Source organism: Coregonus lavaretus, assembly GCF_964263955.1.
Source record: "Coregonus lavaretus genome assembly, chromosome: 9".
NCBI lineage: Eukaryota > Metazoa > Chordata > Actinopteri > Salmoniformes > Salmonidae > Coregonus > Coregonus lavaretus.
Genome location: NC_139996.1, coordinates 57,447,462 through 57,467,679, shown reverse-complemented (window position 1 = coordinate 57,467,679; position 20,218 = coordinate 57,447,462). Strand labels below are relative to the sequence as shown.

Below are 20,218 nucleotides of genomic sequence, written 5' to 3'. Positions count from 1 at the left end.
GGTTCCTATATAAAAGCTGGATCCAATTTATGAACCCATCTCCAATATTAAATTTCTGTAGGACCTTGAATAGATAGGGCCACTCAACTTGGTCAAAGGCCTTTTCGGCGTCAAGAGATATAACGGCAAGGTCCACGTTAGGTAACCTCTGAGAATACATAATGTTGAAGAGGCGCCTGAGATTGAAGAATGAGTTTCTATTAGGGATAAAGCCGGTCTGGTCCGAATGGACCAATTTGCCAATTAAAGTGCTAAGCCTGTTAGCCAGAGTTTTTGCTAAAATCTTTTGGTCTGTATTAAGGAGGGATATTGGTCTGTATGACCCTACCTCTTCCGGATCTTTACCCTTCTTATGTATAACTGTAATAAACGCCTCATCCAAAGTAGATGGGAGAGCTCCATCCTCATTGGCCCGAACCAACATTTTGTGCAGGTAGGGAGATAGCATGTTGCTGAATGTTTTATAGAATTCACCAGGGTATCCATCTGGGCCCGGGGTCTTGCCACTCTTTAGAGATTTAATTGTTTCTCTAATTTCTTCAAGAGATATTTCCTTATTCAGGAAGTTAGAGTCTTCCTGGTTCAGGGCAGGAAGATTACAGTCCTCCAAAAAGTTTTGCATAATTAAGGAGTTAGGATCCGCTTTAGATGTATATAGAGTCTCATAAAACTGACGGAATCTGTCATTGATGTCTTTGGGGGCGGAGAGTAATTCCCCAGATGCAGATTTAACTTTGTGAATCATTCGGTCACTCACGTTTTTTCGAAGTTGTCTGGCGAGTAATTTGTGTGGTTTGTCACCAAACTCAAAATATTTTTGCTTGGCATAGAGAAAAGATTTAGCAATTTTAGCCGAGAGGATCTGATTGTATTTAAATTTTAAAGACATAATTTGTTTATGTTTCTCCATAGATGGATGTCTAGCATTCTCCCTATCCAGTAAGTGAATTTGTCCCTCCAGTTCTACCAATTTTTTTCTGTTTTGCCTACTCCTGGCAGTCTGAAAGGAGATGATACAGCCTCTCAAATAAGCCTTCAGCGTTTCCCACAATAATGCTGGGGAAGTCTCTGTGTTGTCGTTGGTATCAAAGAAAAATGTAATTTGGTCTTTAAGATGTTCACAGAATGTTGGTTCTGTGAGGAGCTGAGGATTCAACCTCCAGACCCTCTCGTTTGGTACGATGTCACCCAATCTCAGGGAGAAGGTGAGTGGACTGTGGTCAGAGATTATAATATCATGATATCTCACATTACAGGTATAGGGGAGTAGTTTAGCATCAACCAAAAAGTAGTCAATTCGAGTATATACATTGTGAACATGAGAGTAAAAGGAATATTTCCTACCCGTAGGATTAGAGATCCTCCATATATCAAATAAGTTAGAATTTTTTATGTAGGTATTCAAGAATTCGCTTGAATGGGAGGTAGGGGTTCGCCGGGTAGAGGATCTATCCAAATATTGGTCTAGTACACAGTTAAGGTCCCCTCCAATGACCAGATTAGTATGGGAGATATCTGGAATCAGGGCAAGGACTCTTTTGAAAAAAGAGGGGTTATCAATGTTTGGCCCATAGATATTTAGTAGAGTTACAGAAGTAGAATGGATCTCTCCTATTACGATCACATAACGACCCTCTTTATCCACAATAGTGGTTTTATGTAGAAAGGGAATTCCTTTCCGTACCAGAATCGCTGTGCCTCTCGTTTTGGCAGAGAAGTTAGAGTGATACACTTGTCCCACCCACTTACATTTAAGTCTGTTATGAGATTTGTTTTTCAGATGGGTTTCTTGCAAAAATATAATATCAGACGAAAGTGCTTTCAAGTGGGCTAGGACCCTGCCTCTCTTAATTGGTTCGTTTAAACCCTTGACATTCCAGGAAGTGAATGTAAGTCCCGCCCTCCTCTCATTTGTAGTTCCTATGGTGGCCTGCATAACATGTAACTCACTAAAAAGGTAAGAAAGCGCACCAAACCATCACGATCAGCATATGTAGCACCTACACCCGAGCAGTATCCAACCCACCCCTCCCCCCCCGCAAGCACCTTTACTCTCCACCCTGTTCCCCTACTTTCCCCAACCTTTACCCCCCCCATCAACCCACATTTAACAGGCATACACACATAGGACAGAAAAAAATATGAAAATAAAAATAACAAACACATTGTCTGGCCGATGCCAAAAAAGCACGGCGCGACCTCGAACAAGAGGTAAAACACAAATAAAATCCCAACTATACGCTCACCTCTCACTATCCTAGAACTTCTACTAACATATGAACTGAGGAGGCTCCCGCACTTAAAGTGTTCAATTAGCATCTAATAAACCTAAACAGAATAAGTTGCAACTTAAACATATTGCGCACTTAAGGTTCATCTTTGGTCAATCCCTGAGATAAGCAAGATGTATCATCACAAGATTCTATTGCTAAGCAATGCCGGTCTAAACATAAACCATCAGTAACCGACATAGACAGCAGGACAGTTACATATTGTGGGTTAGGAGAAGGGAACAAGGATTTTGATATATTGAACGTACCCCCCAATCAAAAAAATAACAAAGTAAATAAAAATGTAAAAAAATAAAAAATACATATGTGCACACATACACATATACACATCCACACACACACATACATACATACATGTGCATACCTACATACATACACACACACACATGCGTATATATATACGCACACACACACACATATACACACGTATACACGCACACATACATACACACACCCAAAAAAAATATACATATAAAATAAATATTCTTAAATATATACAGATACATACACACGCATACACACATAAATCCATACACACACATCTACATACACAAACATGCATACCCCAGAATAATAATCTATACAAATTTAAAATATACACATACATAATACTAAAATGCTAAGAGAAAATAATAATAAAGTACAAATAATTATTATTATATGTACGCACAGGAATAATGTAAGAATTGAAAAATAAATAACGAAACAAAACAAAAATGGGGGAATATAAGTATATCCATCCGAAAGTGTCAATGATCCGACCTGGAAGGCCTCCCAAACAGGCATCGCTCTAAACCCAGTCGGAATGAAAGTGAAATTAACGTTAAGTGAGAGCTCTGACCACCCTCCATTGGTCAGCTCATCGTATTACATGTTCGGTAGCCCTTGCTGAGACCGTTGAATACGGTTTCACCCGTTATGGTATGGTATGGATTCGAGTCCGTGAGCAGACCTTAACACACAATGACAAGGCACTCTAACCTGTACGGGGGATTGGTGTATATTCCCGGACAAACTTCTCTGCGTCCAGAACCGAGGAGAGCCAGATCTTCTCCCCGGAAGGCAGGGTAATTCTTAGTCTTGCAGGGAAGAGCAAGGCTGGGCGAAGATGGAGTTTGTAGAGTTAGGTCATGACATCTCTGTAGCCAGCGCGGTGCTTTGCCACATCGGGCGCATAGTCCTCATAGACACGAAAGGGGTGCCCTTTATGTAACAGGTTGCCCCTCATCGAGCCTCGCGCAGGATAAGATCCTTGGTCTTGAAACTGTGACAACAGATGATTACTGGGCGAGGACACTGGCCCGGTCCAGGCACTGGGACAAGGGCGCGATGTGCACGGTCCAGTAGGGGATCCGACGCCAAAACATCCGGTCCCATTGCATCCTTCAGTAGCTTGGCGAAGAAGTCGGTGGGGCGAGAGCCCGCCTCCACCCCTTCTGCCAGACCCACCACGCGAAGGTTATGACGCCTGGATCTGCCCTCCAGGTCGACCACTTTCACAGAAAGCCTCTGCACATTATCCTGCAATGACGTGCATAGCTTCTCTAACTCGTCGATCCTACCAGCGTTGAATTCAGAAGCTTTCTCAAGGTCCACAATACTCTGGCCCTGCGAAGCGACCGTTCGAATGGTGCTCTCGATTTTAGTGTCCAGTTCAGCAATAGTAGCCTCAAGATCCTCCGCTATAGCAACACGTAGTTCTCCCAAAGCACGGGTAAGTTCTGTAAGTGTCACGTTGTTACCTGTGCCTTCCGCCATGTTTGTCTCGTTGTTTGGTGGGGAGTAGGCCTCTGATGTGGATTTATTGTCCTTTGGTCGCTTACTGTTGGTTAAGGGCTGTAAGTAAGCATTTCACTGTAATGTCTGCACCTGTTGTATTCGGCGCATGTGACCAATAAAATTTGATTTGATTTGATTTGATTTGATTTATTACTAGGCATTTTCACATAGAAAGTTACAATATTGTATTAGAAAGAAAAGTTTGTTGTAACAAGTGCAATAAAGTAAGTTAGGTTAGATTATTTCGCAAAAAAGTTGCGGGAGCCTCTCACACACAGCCGTTCACTCCAACATGCTAGCTCCGCCCATTGCCCTCGTTTTCTTAAGCGCTATCTTATCATCACCTCTGATTTGGTAAGTAACTCTAATGTTGTTTTTGTTGTTTTTTTTTTTATTGAATTTCGATAGTCTTAAATGTGGAACTGGGAATACATTTGTACAATGTGCACAGTGAATATTTGTTGTAAATAGTTTAAAAATCCAAGTAATTGTAACTTTAGATGTTGTTAAATATGTGACAAATACATTACGTTACTTCATCTTACAACGGTGTAACGTTATCAGCGGGTTTCCTGGATGAACTACATTTCCCATAATGCATGTTTGCCCGGGACATTGACGGTGGAGGAAGGTCCATGAGTTTTCGCTGTTCGCCGGTAATGCAAGTGCGTACTGTGAGTATACATATTTCAATAAGTGTCTGCCTTACACAGTAAATATTTTACGTTATCGAGCTGTGTGTACGTGTGTGCTAGCGTGAAACGAACAATGCTAAACAACATAATGTGAGTGTGTTATCATGATGCTAACCAGGCTTGTGTTTGTATTTCTTCCTAGGCTCAAGTGTGTGGTTGTGAGATCATCTCGAAATCCTTTTAACAGTTCAGGTAGGATGTATTATGAAATAGTGTTACTAATAATTGGTTTTATTTTATGTGTTTCCACAGTCATTCTTTTGCTATTTCTCTAAATGTTTTTATCTCAACTGTGGGGTCAACAGTTGATCACTTGAACCCTTTATTAATACTTTGTTAAATACAAAGAACAACAACAGAAATAGCAGATCTATAAGCACACAACTTTGATGCTTTGCTTGTTAATAACTAACTTGCTTATCTTTTAACATTTTCATTTTTACTATAATTAGTGTACAATGAATGTTTTTGATAGATTGGAAACTTTTTATCTATATATTCACATTATTATTTTTAAAATGTTTTTGAACATTAACAAATCATCTTTGTGCGCATGTTGTGTACAGATATCGGACTACAAAGAGTGCTACAGAGAGCCAGCGTTTCACCATCAGACAGGTGCTAATAGGTGAGTTTTGTAAATTGTGTACTAATTAAAAAATAAAAATAAAGATTTTCGCCTTGAGTTATTCACAATGTTTAGATTTCTTTTTTTGCAGCAGAACAGATTTAATCAAATTACTGATGTGTTAACTGGTTGGCATCATTTTTTTAAATTTTTTATTTTTTTTATCAACTTTTGAATAGCCAAAAGTGCAAAACAGGGCTGAAATGGTTTAGACTTTAATCGAAAATATTTAAATTGCAGGCTGAAGTTGGCCCAATGGAGTGGAAGTGCAAGTTGTGTTCTGCAACTTCAAATACCCGGGGACAATTATTTTGGCACTATACTGTACTGCATAGCCAATATTCAAGAGTGTCCCCCCTGCCATGTCTCTATGACAGTTGCATTTGTACTTTTCCATCATTCGAAGCGATGAAAGCTCATCTGTCAAGATGTCATAATGATTCATGTAGAGTAGATGCAACTGAAGGAGCATGTGTTTTTTTTTACATGTCCTTTGTGTAACTTCAAGCAGCCCTTTTCTGAGGAAATTCTATTGGGTCATTTGAGAAGTCATTTACGAAGTCATGAGATGGTAGCATGCCCATTCAAGAATTGTAATTACAGAACAAATAGCTACTCAGCGTTTAATGCACACAAAAGTAGAAAACATGGTGGTGATTCAGACTTTGGTGAATGTGTTGTATTGGCAGACAATGATAGTGGCCCAGTTGTAGTTGCAGCAGAAAGTCTTGGGGAACACGCTGAAAGTCACAGTGCAGGGTCTGCGGACACATTTGATCTTGATGAGGTGAACGGTCAGTGTGACACAGACACTTTAAGAGCCCAGTTGAAGCATTACTTGGCATCGTTATTCCTAAAGATGCAATCTATTCTTCATGTATCTGACATGGCATCTCAGGAGATAGTGGAACATTTGACTCAGATATTTTCCTTGTCCCAACCGATACTCAAACAAGATATTAGAGAGGTCTTACAGAGTCATGACATCACTGTCAGTGAAACACTTCTAAATGATGTTGTCAGTACTGTTATGGACAGTAATATTATTGTCAGTGCCACAGCTAAGGGGAAGCAGTTATCCTCAACCAAGAGAAGGAAAACCTTCATCGAAAATAATTACCCTGTGGTAAAGCCTGTACAGTATCTACTACAGCCAGGACACACAGCAGTGCATGTTCCCATTCTGGAGATGATACAAAAAATCTTCAATCATACAGATATTCTGGACAAAATTAAAGAAACAAAAGTGGCACAAAACAGTCATTATGTAAGCCACCAAGATGGCTTGTACTTCAAAGAGAACACATTCTTGTCTTCAGATGAGTTAACGATAACACTCATTTTGTACATTGATGATTTGGAAATAGCCAATCCACTTGGAACATCACGGAAAATACACAAAATCTGTTCAGTATACTGGACTCTTGCTGATCTTGCCAGTAAATACCGATCAGCCCTGCATGTAATTCAGCTTGCAGCTTTATGTAAAGTGGCTGACATACAGACATTTGGCTATGAAAAAGCACTTGGTCCTTTGTTGAGAGACCTCCGTACCCTTGAACAAGATAGGGTATTCATTGAGTCTATTGGTAAGGTAGTTCAAGGAACAGTCATGTGTGTGGTGTCTGACAATCTTGCAGCCCATGATTTGGCAGGCTTTTCAAAGTCTTTTAGAGCAGAATATTTTTGCAGATTCTGCACAGCGACACAAGCTAAACTTCAGACTCATGAAGTTGCAAGTGGCGAGTTCAGTCTTAGGACAAAAGACAGCCATAATAGTGATGTGCATGCTGTAATGCATGGAGGTAGTCAGAGTCAGAATGGTGTTCAGGCAGATTGTGTCCTGAGCCAGCATCTAGAGCATTTTCATACGGCTTTCCACCTGATGCCCTCCACAATCTTTTTGAGGGCATTGTGCCCGTAGAGCTCGCCCTGTGTATCGGAGAGATGATCCGTTGCAAATACTTCACCCTTGAATATTTGAACGAGAGAATTCTATCGTTTCCATACCAGCACACAGACAAGCTTGACAAACCTCATAAAATACCACAGACCTTCGCTGTAAAGAAAAGCATTGGTGGTAACGGCCATGAAAATGCCACATTGCTTAGACTGCTCCCTTTGATTATTGGGACTTCAGTTCCTGAAGAGGATGGAGCATGGACTGTGCTAATGGACTTAAAAGAGGTAGTAGAGTTATCGCTGTGCACAGAATTCACAGAGGAGTCCATCCAGTATTTACAGTCCAAGATACAGGATCATAGAGAGATGCTGAAAGAAGCCTTTCCAGATTTCAAACTCCGTCCTAAGCATCACTACATTGAGCACTATCCTGACCTTGTACGCCGTTTTGGGCCCCTTGTACACTTGTGGACAATGAGGTTTGAGGGTAAACACCGTTTTTTCAAGAGAGTTGTACACGACACACAAAACTTTAAAAATGTGTTAAAAAAACTTGCAGACAGGCATCAATACATGGTAGCATACCATCTCAGTGCCTCCGGATTCTTCAAACCTCACCAGCAGACATCAAATGTCTCTTCTGTACTGGTATCAATGCTTCCAAATGTTGCCAAGACATACATTGAACAAATAACAGCAAGCAATGTTATTTACAGCACATCAAAGGTCTGCATTGATGGAACTGATTATGATGTAGGAATGTTTTTGTCCGTGGGACAAGAGGGAGGACTGCCTAATTACTGTAGAATTGAACAGGTTCTCCTGGTTAACAGTAGTGTTGTCTTTCTTTGCCAAGAGCACACATCACACTACATTGAACACCTGGGATCTTACGAACTTTTCCCAAACAATCTGGCTGTTCTCACCCCATCAGAGCTAAATGACAAAACACCTCTCTGCCCTTACAACATAGATGGAAGATTGCTCTTAACACCCAAACGTTTCATATTATTACACTGAAGATTAATATGTTACACTGTTTGCCTCTTCTACCTCAGATTTAATACATTGATTGTTAATAGATAAATATCACAACATTGACGTATTGCCAAGCCCAAGTTTTTGTACTGTACTTGTGGGAAACGACTGTTGAATTCATGCACTATACATGTTTAATGTTGTGTGACCTAATGCTTACCTTGATGTTGCCAGTTGAAGTACGGCACAGTAGAAACCAGTACTTTTATTTGAATGTTTTATTTTAAAAAAGTGAGTTGCAGCCTTCAAGGTACAGTAAGTGCCAAAACGTTTTAAATGGCTCCACATTCTAATAGTTGTCATTGCTGTTGAGGATGGATTATAATTAGAATCTTATTGAATTTTATCATGAAGCCTTTGTGAGTTTTTATCATAATGTTTACTGAATAATGTGATATGGAGACCCAAAATACTGAATCTACCCTCTGTAGCAATGACCACTATCAGAATATGGAACTATTAACACTTAATGTACTTTAAAACACATTTTGTTTTTATGGAGTCATTTCCTTTTCCTTTTTTGTTTTAATTTATGACAAGCACTTTGTTTTGACTGAGCTCCTTTTGATTCGTGCCTTTTTAAAAGCACATTGTGTTGAATAAAAAAAAAGTTAAATTGTCACTGTGGTGTCACTTTCATGTTTTCTAACATTATTCGCTGATTATAATTGTGTAATGGACCGACATCAGTATTTCAGTTTAGAATTAATTTTGATTGCATGTCCCACATTATGAGTTGAAGAATATTGAATATTTTGAGTGTATTTCACACATTATATGAGTTGAAGAATATTTAATATTTTGAGTGTATTTTCCACATTTATGAGTTGAAGAATATTGAAAGTTTTGAGTGTATTTCCCACATTATATGAGTTGAAAAATATTGAAAATTCTGAGTGTATTTCCCACATTATATGAGTTGAAAAATATTGAAAATTTTGAGTGAATTACTCCCTAATTATAAGTTGAGGAATATCAATATTTATAAGATAACATTGAGATAATTTAAGGCAACTGTAAATGTAATTTTTATTTTATGTAAACTTAAAACATTTAAAAACATCACTAAAATATTTTTGTGTAATCTGTTACAAAATAATTGTTGAGTTATGTGAACTTATTAGGGTTTACAGTGTAGGAGACACCATATTTTTCACTATACTCAGCCATGTCTAAACAAATTTAGGGATGGGCTAAAGCCTGGAAATACAATTTAAAGTTTGGTACAGATAGTCCTCTTACGTCTATGCCTCTTTGTATATTTGATAATTTTTTATTGAGTTGTGGCAATATATTCATTTTGACAATAGATATTCTGCCTGTTAAAGCAACTGGGATGTTAGTCCATCTACTGAGGTCGGATTGAATTGATTTGAGAGTTTTGTTAAAGTTTCTGGCAATGGTTTTTATCTAAGGAAAAAAATGTATCTACTTCCAAATAATTAAAGTGGGAAACGATTAGGATTCCATAAGTAGAGATGGAGTTCTCCATCGGGGTCTTGAGAGGCAGTAGGGCTAATTTGGGTAAGTCTCAAGACGAATTGACAACATTTTGGAAAAAAAGTTTAATATCTGCATTTATCAAAGATAGGGGGCGATAGTGAGAAACTGGGTGGCATCCCAGAAGCGAAATTAACCTTTGTGAATGGCTGTGTTAATCATTTCGAGCAATAATGTACCTAATTGATTCAAAAATTGAAATAGACCTCAGGAGGAATACCGTCCCATCCAGACGATTTTCCTTTCTTCATGCCAGCCAATGCCCTTTTGAGTTCATTGAGAGAGATTTGGGCTCCCAGAGAGGCGGCTTCCTCTGTTGAGAGAAGAGGAGTTCTTAATTCTTTTAGAAAGGACTTAGCCTGGCTTGGTGCAGATTTACAATCTGAGGTGTACAGTTTTTATAGAAGCGGGAGAATCTTTGATTGATTAATTTGGGTTCTGATAGAAATTCCCCATGCTTCAAATTCAATAGTTGCTATATTAGTTAATTGATCATTACTGAGCAGATTGTTGGCCAGTAAACGACTGGGATGATTACCATGGAAGTAATGGTTTAGTCGAACTCGATGGATGGCATATTCTGCTCTCTGTCTTATCAATAAATTAAGTTATGTCTTGAATTTAGAAAGAGTAATAACTACCTGGTCTGAAGAAAGTGTTTGCTGAGAACGCTCTAAAGCAGTTAACAACATTTTCAATTCCGATATCTTCTTTAACCTTTTCACACGTGAGTCACAAATATCTCTAACTGTCGCCCGAGCGTGAGTTGTTTTATGCACGTGATGTCAGAATGCACTCACTGTTCCAAAATGTGATTGTTACGCAACAGGACAGTTAACACGCACTGCCTGCTAATTATCTATAGGCTATGTTTCAAAAAGTATGATTCTTTTCTAACAAGTTGTATTTTCTAACAACAATTTGAATTAAGGTGTGTTGCGCCTCCTCATTAATTCACATAGAAGTAGCCCATTTCACTGTTGCAGACAATTTATGTTTGAGGCTTTCCTGAGCCAGACAAACTTCCCTCTTTGAGGAGAGCCCTTCCCCATTTATTCCACACATCAAGTATGCAGACATTTGCGCAGACTTGCACGAACTGGCACATTTTCTGTCTGGCGCTCACATTGTTGCATTAGTGTGCGGTCCTATCAAAGTAAGTGCCTTATTTTCTGTATATCGTGTTGTCGTTTCTACTGTATCATACAGTATGTATGTATGTATGTATGTATGTATGTATGTATATATGTATGTATGGAGCATAATGTATTTATAGTTTTATTCACATGCTTTCAAGTACTGATGACAAATAATGCATTCCGATTATTGCATAGACTGTAATGGACACCTATGATGTGTGTAAAATAATGTTTGGGTATTTTGTTGTACTGATTATAATGAGCTAATGCTAAGCTATTTGCCAGCTATGTGTGGCACCATGTTTGTTGACATTATACAATGCATTCTGGGTGTCACGTAAACGTCTGTCAGACCAAAGATGTTATAATGAGGTGAAGGAATGGTTCACTTATCTTTCGAATAAACTTCCGGAAGTGAATGAAGGGAAGTGAATGATCGTAGACGACACAACCCCTTTAACATGCATACTGCAAACAAACCAAAATCATCTTGTCTCCTCTTATTATCTTTGGTTGACGCGGAAAAACAAACATGGCGGCGCGCACAAACTACCCATCGTCAGATTACTTTTGATTTCTAGAAAGTGTTTTACTCAATTATTTCGATCAATGTTGAGCTCACCCGTGATGTGATGAATTATACATAGTAATTGCTATTAACTAATTCATATTGTGGTTTCTGTCAGCCAAGAGTTCTCTAAATATGACCGCTTGTGTTACGTCAATCTTTCCTCAGTTAGCGCTAGGACTAATGTAGCCTACATACTCCGCTTTGGATGATTGTGTATGCTGTCACTACTTAATGTGAATGTCTGAACATTGCATCCAAAAATAAACTGGTCACATCAGGACATAACTTTATAAGGACTGTGTTTGTGCAAAATGTTTCTGTGAAAAAAACAGTGTGGCTCGCTCAAATGCTGACTGTTGCGTCAATCGAAACTGGATGTTCTAAATAAGCATTCTAATCACACCGGTTTGAGCATACGCTGCAGGGACCACTGTAGAATGATCACACCCATTTGTTGGTACGTGTGAAAAGGTTAATTGTGATTTAGTCAACCCAGATGCAGTTTCATTCTTTTTAATAAAACCTTTTGTGGCATCCCATAGAATCCGGGGGTCATTGACTGAATTTTTCATTTAACATTATGAATTAATTTAGTTCAATTTCAAATTGATCACAGAATGTAGGACATTGTAGTAATGAAACGTTGAAATGCCATCTTGTGGCTCTTTTAGGAGATTCTGAAATTTGTAGTTGGCAGTAGTAAGTGTGGTGTTGATCAGACAAGCTCATACTGTATGTCTAATTTCTATTTTCTCGGTGAAAGAAAATAGTGTAGACAATAGTATAAAATGGATTTGTGCAATGCCTGTTTGAGTAGAAAGTGTACACTTTTGTTTTCGGAGGTTGTAATCAGAAAGTATATGTTGGAGAGCTTTGGTTAGGGGTGGATTGAGGTTGGTCTTACTAGATTTGTCCTGCATGTCCAGAATGCCCCAACAGTTAATACAAAATATTGCTCATGAAGGAAGATGGGTTGCCGGGCCAGAGTGCAAATTATACCGTGACATTCGGGGGTCTCTATTTTTTGGGGTTTATGTGTGCACGCGCTTGCACATGCATTTCTTTGAATTATGGGCCTAATAGTAAAGACATGTCATTTAACGTTAAAAAAAATGTGTTACCTTTTAATTTGGCATGAACACAATCATGATGTTTTCATCTTATTGTCAAATACATCACTTCAAAAAGCAGACTACCTGCGCATGTTTGTCCACTCCAAAATAATTCCAGCATCCAAACAGTGCACTGTGCACTCACGCCAATTGATGAATGGAAAGAGACATCTGTTACAAAACACCAAAAGTGTTATGACATTTGGCTATTGTCATTGGGTCTACACTCTTGTAGCCTGAATTAATTGATGCGTCATGCTGACAAAATGACCTTTTTTGTAGAAAGAAAAGTTGGGACACCTGAAAAGGGGCTGAGATACGGGACTGTCCCGGGATGACAAGTGCAGCCACATGGGAGAATTTAAAAAAATCATCACACAGAGGTGGGGGTGCAATTACGTGAATCTGATTAGGAACACATTAGGAACACCTGCTCTTTCCATGACATAGACTGACCAGGTGAATCCAGGTGAAAGCTATGATTCCTCATTGATGTCACCTGTATAATCCACTTTAATCAGTGTAGATGAAGGGGAGACAGGTTAAAGAAGGATTTTTAAGCCTTGAGACAATTGAGACATGGATTGGGTCCCGTGTGTCTCAGTTTTTAGAGCATGGTGCTTGCAATGCCAGGGTTCTGGGTTTGATTCCCACGGGGGACCAATACGAAAAAGTATGACCGATGTATGCACTCACTACTGTATGTTGCTCTAGATAAGAGCATCTGCTAAATTACTCAAATGTAAATGTAATTGTGTACATGTGCAATTCAGAGGGTGAATGGGCAAGACAAAATATTTAAGTGCCTTTAAATGAGGTACGGTATTAGGTGCCAGGCGCACCGGTTTGAGTGTGTCAAGAACTGCAATGCTGCTGTTTTTTTTAACGCTCAATAGATTCCTGCGTGTATCAAAAATGGTCCACCACCCAAAGGACATCCAGCCAACTTGACATAATTGTGGGAAGCATTGGAGTCAACATGGGCCAGCCTCCCTGTGGAATGCTTTCGAAAGCTTGTAGAGTCCATGGCCCGACGAATTGAAGCTGTTCTGAGGGCAAAAGGGGGTGCAACTCAATATTGGGAAGGTGTTCCTAATGTTTGGTACATTCAGTGTACATCATTCCTCAAGACACACATAGAGCCTGCAGCAGCACTCAGAAGTGAACGACAGAGAAATTGTTTGTGAGTTGAGAAATCATGAGGCAAATTGGTCAAAAAAATTGTACTTTTCCCCTCTTTGTAAAGCTTTTGCCTCAATATTTTGTATTAAACTAAATCAAAAGTGATTGAAAAGTGCTAGGGGAAAATGTCAGCTCGCCACATGTTTTTTTTCCGGTGGCCCTGATTCATCCTATGTTTACTTATGAAGTGTGACCATAGGCATATTTCTGAATGGTCAGTAACACTCTATTTTGTATTCTAACACTGCTAAGTCCATAGCTGTGCCCATATGCCTGTTCTACACACCCAATGGTTCTGGGTCCCTGTCTTGTGGACTCACTGTATGTTGAATACTATTTTGGATACCCCGAGGGAACAGAGGTGGAATAACTCAAGAATGAGTAGCCGGGGAGAACATGGATGGAATTACTATACAGATTTTACAGTATCCAACCCACTGCATTCTGTCATATTTTAATTATAGTCTTTTGTGGAGGAAGTAGGATGTTGACGTGTGTCTTGATCTAAGGGTAGTGAAGGTTGATCATGTGATGAGTAAACTTTCTGAGAACTGGAGACTTGCTTAAGCACATTCCATCACACACCCTTGAATGACCTTGTCTGACACACACACACACACACATACACAAAACTGACACTAAAGAGCCATAGAGCCATTGAGCTAATAAATGCTAAATTGTCTTCTCGCTTGACAGTTCACAGATTAGGTCCTCTGAGACACACAGGGCCTCAGCGGACTGAGTTCATTACACTGTGCTGAGCAGGTTACACATCGAGCACTGCTCTTCTTATCACACTTTCTCTGCTTAATTGGCCTGCCTTCTGTTCCCTATTGTTATAGCAGTTAGATGTGTGTGTGTGTGTGTGTGGGTATAAGTGCGTACATGCATGTCCGTGTGTGTCCGAACTGCTTACTGCTTGGAAATTAGAGTGCTTTCTCATGCTGAGGTCTAAGGTGACATTTTAGAAGGTGACAACACACACACAAAATGGTGTTGGATTAAACGTCCTCATCCACAAGCTAATGCAAAATAGATGGAGAGTACTGTATATTTCCACTACTCAGGCTCTAATGTGAGGAAATGACAGTTTAAGTCTGCATACCAAATGCACCCTATTTCCTATTTAGTGCACTACTTTTGACCAGGGCCCACTAAAAAAGGACAACATGGAGAGAAAACGTCTTCTCTTGAATTAGAGTGTAAAAAACACCTATGGTAGCACTCATTTACTGACCAGGGCCTCAGATAAGTTTCTCAGATACTAAGAGGGAGAGAGTTCTGATCAGTTCTTTTTATCTTTAGATCATAATAAATAATATCACTGGCACCTGACTCTAGATCAGCACTCCTACTCTGAGATGTTTCGTTAATACGGGACCTGGTCTCAGAGCGGATTCAAATACACTGCAGAGAGACCAAACACTAAATCCTATCCTGTGGACTTACCTCAGGTTTCCATGGCAACTTCTTGTGGCGCTGGCTAAGAAACTTCCTGATGTGGGCATGGTCTCTGGGGTCAGCTCCACCAGCATTGGACTCATCCTCCTGGAGAAGGACAGAGAACATGGTCAGTGGGGGGGTTGATACAGTGATGACAGTTATGGAAAAAAGAGAGAGAAAGAAAAAGCATCCAAAGGAACTAGAAATGGAAGAAAGTACAGCCCTAGATGAAAGTAGAGAGATGGATTATGGTAAAGAGGAAGAGGGAAAAATATGCATGTTGTAGGACATAAAAGCAGATAAAAAAGAGTGAGAATATGCGAGAGGGGTAAAGTGAAAGAGTCTACCGTTACTCTTTCACTGTATAAAGTAAAAAGTGCAACAATAGAAATGTGGTACCACTTGCAATGCATAGAAATAATAATTTAACCACTCATCCATCCATCCATCCACAGGTATAGCCTCCTGTGGCCATTTCAACAGAAACCACATAATTAATAATTGTTGTGTCCCAAATCACATCCTATTCCCTATAGAGTACATACATTTTGATCAGAGCCCTATTCATTTAACCTTTAATTTGACAGGGAGTCATGCTGAGACCAATGTATTTTTTTTTTTTTTTTACAGATGAGCCCTGTATCAAACATACACATAAACATCAATATACACTATTGTTGGATTCTAGCTTGAAATACACTTATTCATGTTACCATACTAGAACCTATTGATTACTTTACATGTATAATGAATATATATATGTTGGGGTCAATGGAGGGTGGATAAGAACTAGGTGTATGGAAAGTTACTGAGTGAGACAATGGGGGGATGCAGGAAGTTTACATTCTGTCAAACATGTTATTGTTCAATCACATGGATCCTATACAGGGAGGCAAACGACAACAGTCTGGTTTCAGTCACTGATAAGGTAGGACAGCCGTGGAGTAGGGAGGAGTGAGGAATTCGGCCCGAGGTCAGGTCAGATGAAGTGACAAGGAACAGTCCTGTTACACACATATACTTACATGCACACGAAGGTTCTAGCAGGAGGTGCGGCCATGACTACACCAGTGAGAGGAACAAATTAAGCTACTGACTAGCAACAGAGATGTATTGGCTGTCTAGATGTGCAAGGAGTTGACTCTGCCTCGTTGGAGGGTATAAATATATGTGCTTGTGTAAACATGTCTTTGTCTTTCCAGGTGTTTGACTCAGTGGGTGAATAAACTTGGTTTGAGCTTTTCCTAGTCATCCGTTTGAGTTTTTACTCTTTTTTAATTAGAACCTAACACTATACACATCAATATACACATCAAAGGAGTGTACAAAACATTAGGAACACCTTCCTAATATTGAGTTTCAGCTCCCCACCACTTTGATTTAGTTTAATACAAAATATTGAGGCAAAAGCTTTAAAAAGAGGGGCAAAGTGCAGATTTTTAGACCAATTTGCCTCATGATTTGTCAACTCACACACAATTCCTCTGTCCTTCACTTCTGAGTGCTGCTGCAGGCTCTATGTGTGTCTTGATAAATGATGTACAGTGAGTGTAGAAAACATTAGGAACACCTTCCTAATATTGAGTTGCACCCCCTTTTGCCATCAGAACAGCCTCAATTCGTTGGGGCATGGACTCCACAAGGTGTTGAAACCGGTCCACAGGATGCTGGCCCATGTTGACTCCAATGCTTCCCACAGTTTGTCAAGTTGGCTGGATGTCCTTTGGGTGGTGGACCATTCTTGATACACGCAGGAAACTGTTGAGCATGAAAAACCCAGCAGCGTTGCAGTTCTTGACACACTCAAACCGGTGTGCCTGGCACCTACTACCATACCCCGTTCAAAGGCACTTAAATCTTTTGTCTTGCCCATTCACCCTCTGAATGGCATACAGTGCATTTGGAAAGTATTCAGACCCCTTGACCTTTTCCACATTTTGTACATTACAGCCTTATTCTAAAATAGATTAAATTACTTTTTTTCGTAATCAATCTACACCCGATAACCCATAATGACAAAGTGAAAACAGGTTTTTAGAAATCTTTGCAAAAAAACAGCAACCCTGAAACATCACATTTACATAAGTATTCAGACCCTTTACTCAGTACTTTGTTGAAGCACCTGTGGCAGCGATTACAGCCTCGAGTCTTGGCTATGACGATACAAGCTTGGCACACCTGTATTTGGGGAGTTTCTCCCATTCTACTCTGCAGATCCTCTCAAGCTCTGTCAGGCTGCACAGCTATTTTTCAGGAAAAAAACAACAATTTAATTACTTTTAGATCCCCTTCATCTACACTGATTGAAGTGGGTTTAATTAGTGACATCAATAAGGGATCATAGTTTTCACCTAGATTTACCTGGTCCGTCTATGTCATGGAAAGAGCAGGTGCTACTAATATTTTGTACACTCAGTGTACACATCAATACATGAAAAGCAAAACAAAATAATATAAAACAGACACATTCTTCAGTTAAAAGGTTCTCAATCAGCCGTCTGAATTTCTCTACAGGCACCAACTCTTCTAATTTTAGAGCGGATTGTAGATTATTTCACAAGTATGGTGCAAAAGAACTAAAAGCAGATGTACCTAATATCAAAGGGATCTTCAGAGTTAGCCATCCCTGAGACTGGGTCTGGTAGCTTGTACGTCTATAGGTTAACAATGAAGTAAGGCACTGGTTCCCAAACTATAGGGCCGCCAACAAGAGGGGTGTGAACAGTTTGTGTCATGAACAGTGCTTGTGCCCATAGAGATAGACGTGGCATGTGCGCGCGTGAATGTGGGCAGAGGGGTCATGGGATGTTCCCCAATGATAGAAGGGGGGCCTGAGTGAAAAAGTTTGGGAACCCCTGAAGTAAGGTACAGCAGAAGTTTATGCAAGAGGGCTTCAAAAACAAAAAGAGTGCAATGCATCAAAGAGGGCCAGCCTACTTTCTGAAACAGAAACCATTGTTGTGTACTGAACCTGTCGCCTGAAATAAAGAGTAGTGTGCTATGATAAACTGCATCCAATGGCTTCAATACAGTGGAAGCTGCATTCATATAAACGATATCACCATAATCTATAACCGGTATGAATGTCTGCTGAATTATTTGTTTTCTGCTATTTAATGAAAGCCATGCCCTATTCCTATAAAAGCCCATTTTAATTCCTAACTTCTTAACCAACTCATCAATATGCAGCAGATATGAAACCAGACTGATAGACACTTAAAATACATTTTGAAGCTACAAAATATCTAAGCTGAGTGTTGATAAAAAATTCTAGAGATCAGGCGATTATTATTCATGTCAAAGGGGTCACCACCTTTGTGGAGAGGGAGCACATGGGCAGACTTCCAGACCCTAGCACCAAGATAATTGTCAGGTACAAAATGTGTCACTAACCAGGTTTCCATCCAACCTTTTTATGCGAGTAAAGTACATGTCGGATAAATTTTTTATTACAGGCCTGACATTAAACTTTACAAATGTGAACATAACTAAATATGCTAGATAAGGTGAGATCTTTTTGTGTGGGTAAAAATGAATTATGCGAGAAATGTCGGAGGAAACATTTTTATGTGCAAATATTGATATAATAACCATCATATCGAAGTAAACTTGGAGTCATGTGATGACGTGTGGTCCTCCCACTACAACTCATTGGGAAAGCATGCAGTTTATTAGGCTACGGATTAAATAAGTTATGATGAACTTCACAGGGTGGTGAAAGTGCAAGGTGATGAGCTTGATGCTCCTTTCCAATAAATATTGAGGGTCTTATTCTGGTGACATGATGATCGATGCTTGGCTGCCGTTTGACAAATAAAGATTGTCTGCTGCCAACTGTTGGCTAGAGCACATGTGCCAATACCAGAGTGTGCCCACTCGCTACATAACACAAACATTTTTTGTGAGAAAACCATCAGTAGAGTTGAAAATGCGATGGAAACCCTTTCAACTATTTTTTTCGGTACATGGTAATTTAACAAATAGTATTTTTATGTTCACTACGTCATCATGCACAACCTTTTATCTGCAACATATTGTTTTTATGCAGATTTGAGAATATTCGCATGACAATCTGTTGCCAATTGGATGGAAACCTAGCTACTGATTCCACAATTAGGGGACTAGAAAGCTGCAGCAAGAAAGGATCATGTGCCCTGATCAAAAGTAGAGCACTACATACTGTACAGTAGGGAATAGTGTTGTCACGATACCAGAATTTTGACTTCGATACCAATACAAGGTATAGTATCATGATACACGATACCATCACGATACTCGATACCACAGCCAAAAAAAGAAGGTGCATTGGCCAAAGTAACAGAATGGCAGTTGATCCAGACAGATCTTTTGAGTTCAATATCATTCAAAAATATATATAATATGCATACATTCGAAAAAATCTAATTTGGGAATTAATGAATCAATTATAGAATCATACAATCAATTTGACTTCATTAAAATAAAAATAAATCTTGTTTTACAAATTTTAACTACATAACATCATAATGGTAATCATTTATTTGAATGGAAAATCTCTAGACTAGTGATAAACTGGGTAAATCATGATGTAGCCTAAGCCTATTCACAATACAGGTAAATGCATATTCAACAGGAGTGTGCGCATGCATTGAGTTATTGAGCTTGTTTTGGCTGATTTCATTGGGCTACAGATGATAATATGTTTCCCTTCCATTTGGAACTTATTTTATTTTATTTTAAGACCCATGACTTCATTCACACACACATTGAGTTTGAGGTTTAAGCAAATACTGTATGATCTTGACTGGGAAAGACATGAGGCGGGGGGAGACGACGGGAAGTAGAGACAACGGGAATTAATAACGTTTTTGATGACAATCAGCTTTAAAATCAGCAATATTTTGCGTTATGGTTATGGTTCACAAACAAGGTACGGAATTGATGTTAGCTTCAGCTGTA

The 20,218-nt window shown here is 39.3% G+C and overlaps 1 protein-coding gene across 1 annotated transcript in view; it reads right to left on the bottom strand.

Moving 5' to 3' along the window:
- Positions 1–20,218, bottom strand: part of b4galnt4a (beta-1,4-N-acetyl-galactosaminyl transferase 4a) — a gene marked incomplete at both ends in the record, with an annotated part of 504,007 nt that overhangs the window by 216,288 nt on the left and 267,501 nt on the right. The window contains one exon of the mRNA XM_084168945.1: positions 15,287–15,385. Within this exon, the coding sequence (XP_084025071.1) occupies positions 15,287–15,385 (99 nt within the window). The remainder of the gene's footprint in view (positions 1–15,286; positions 15,386–20,218) is intronic.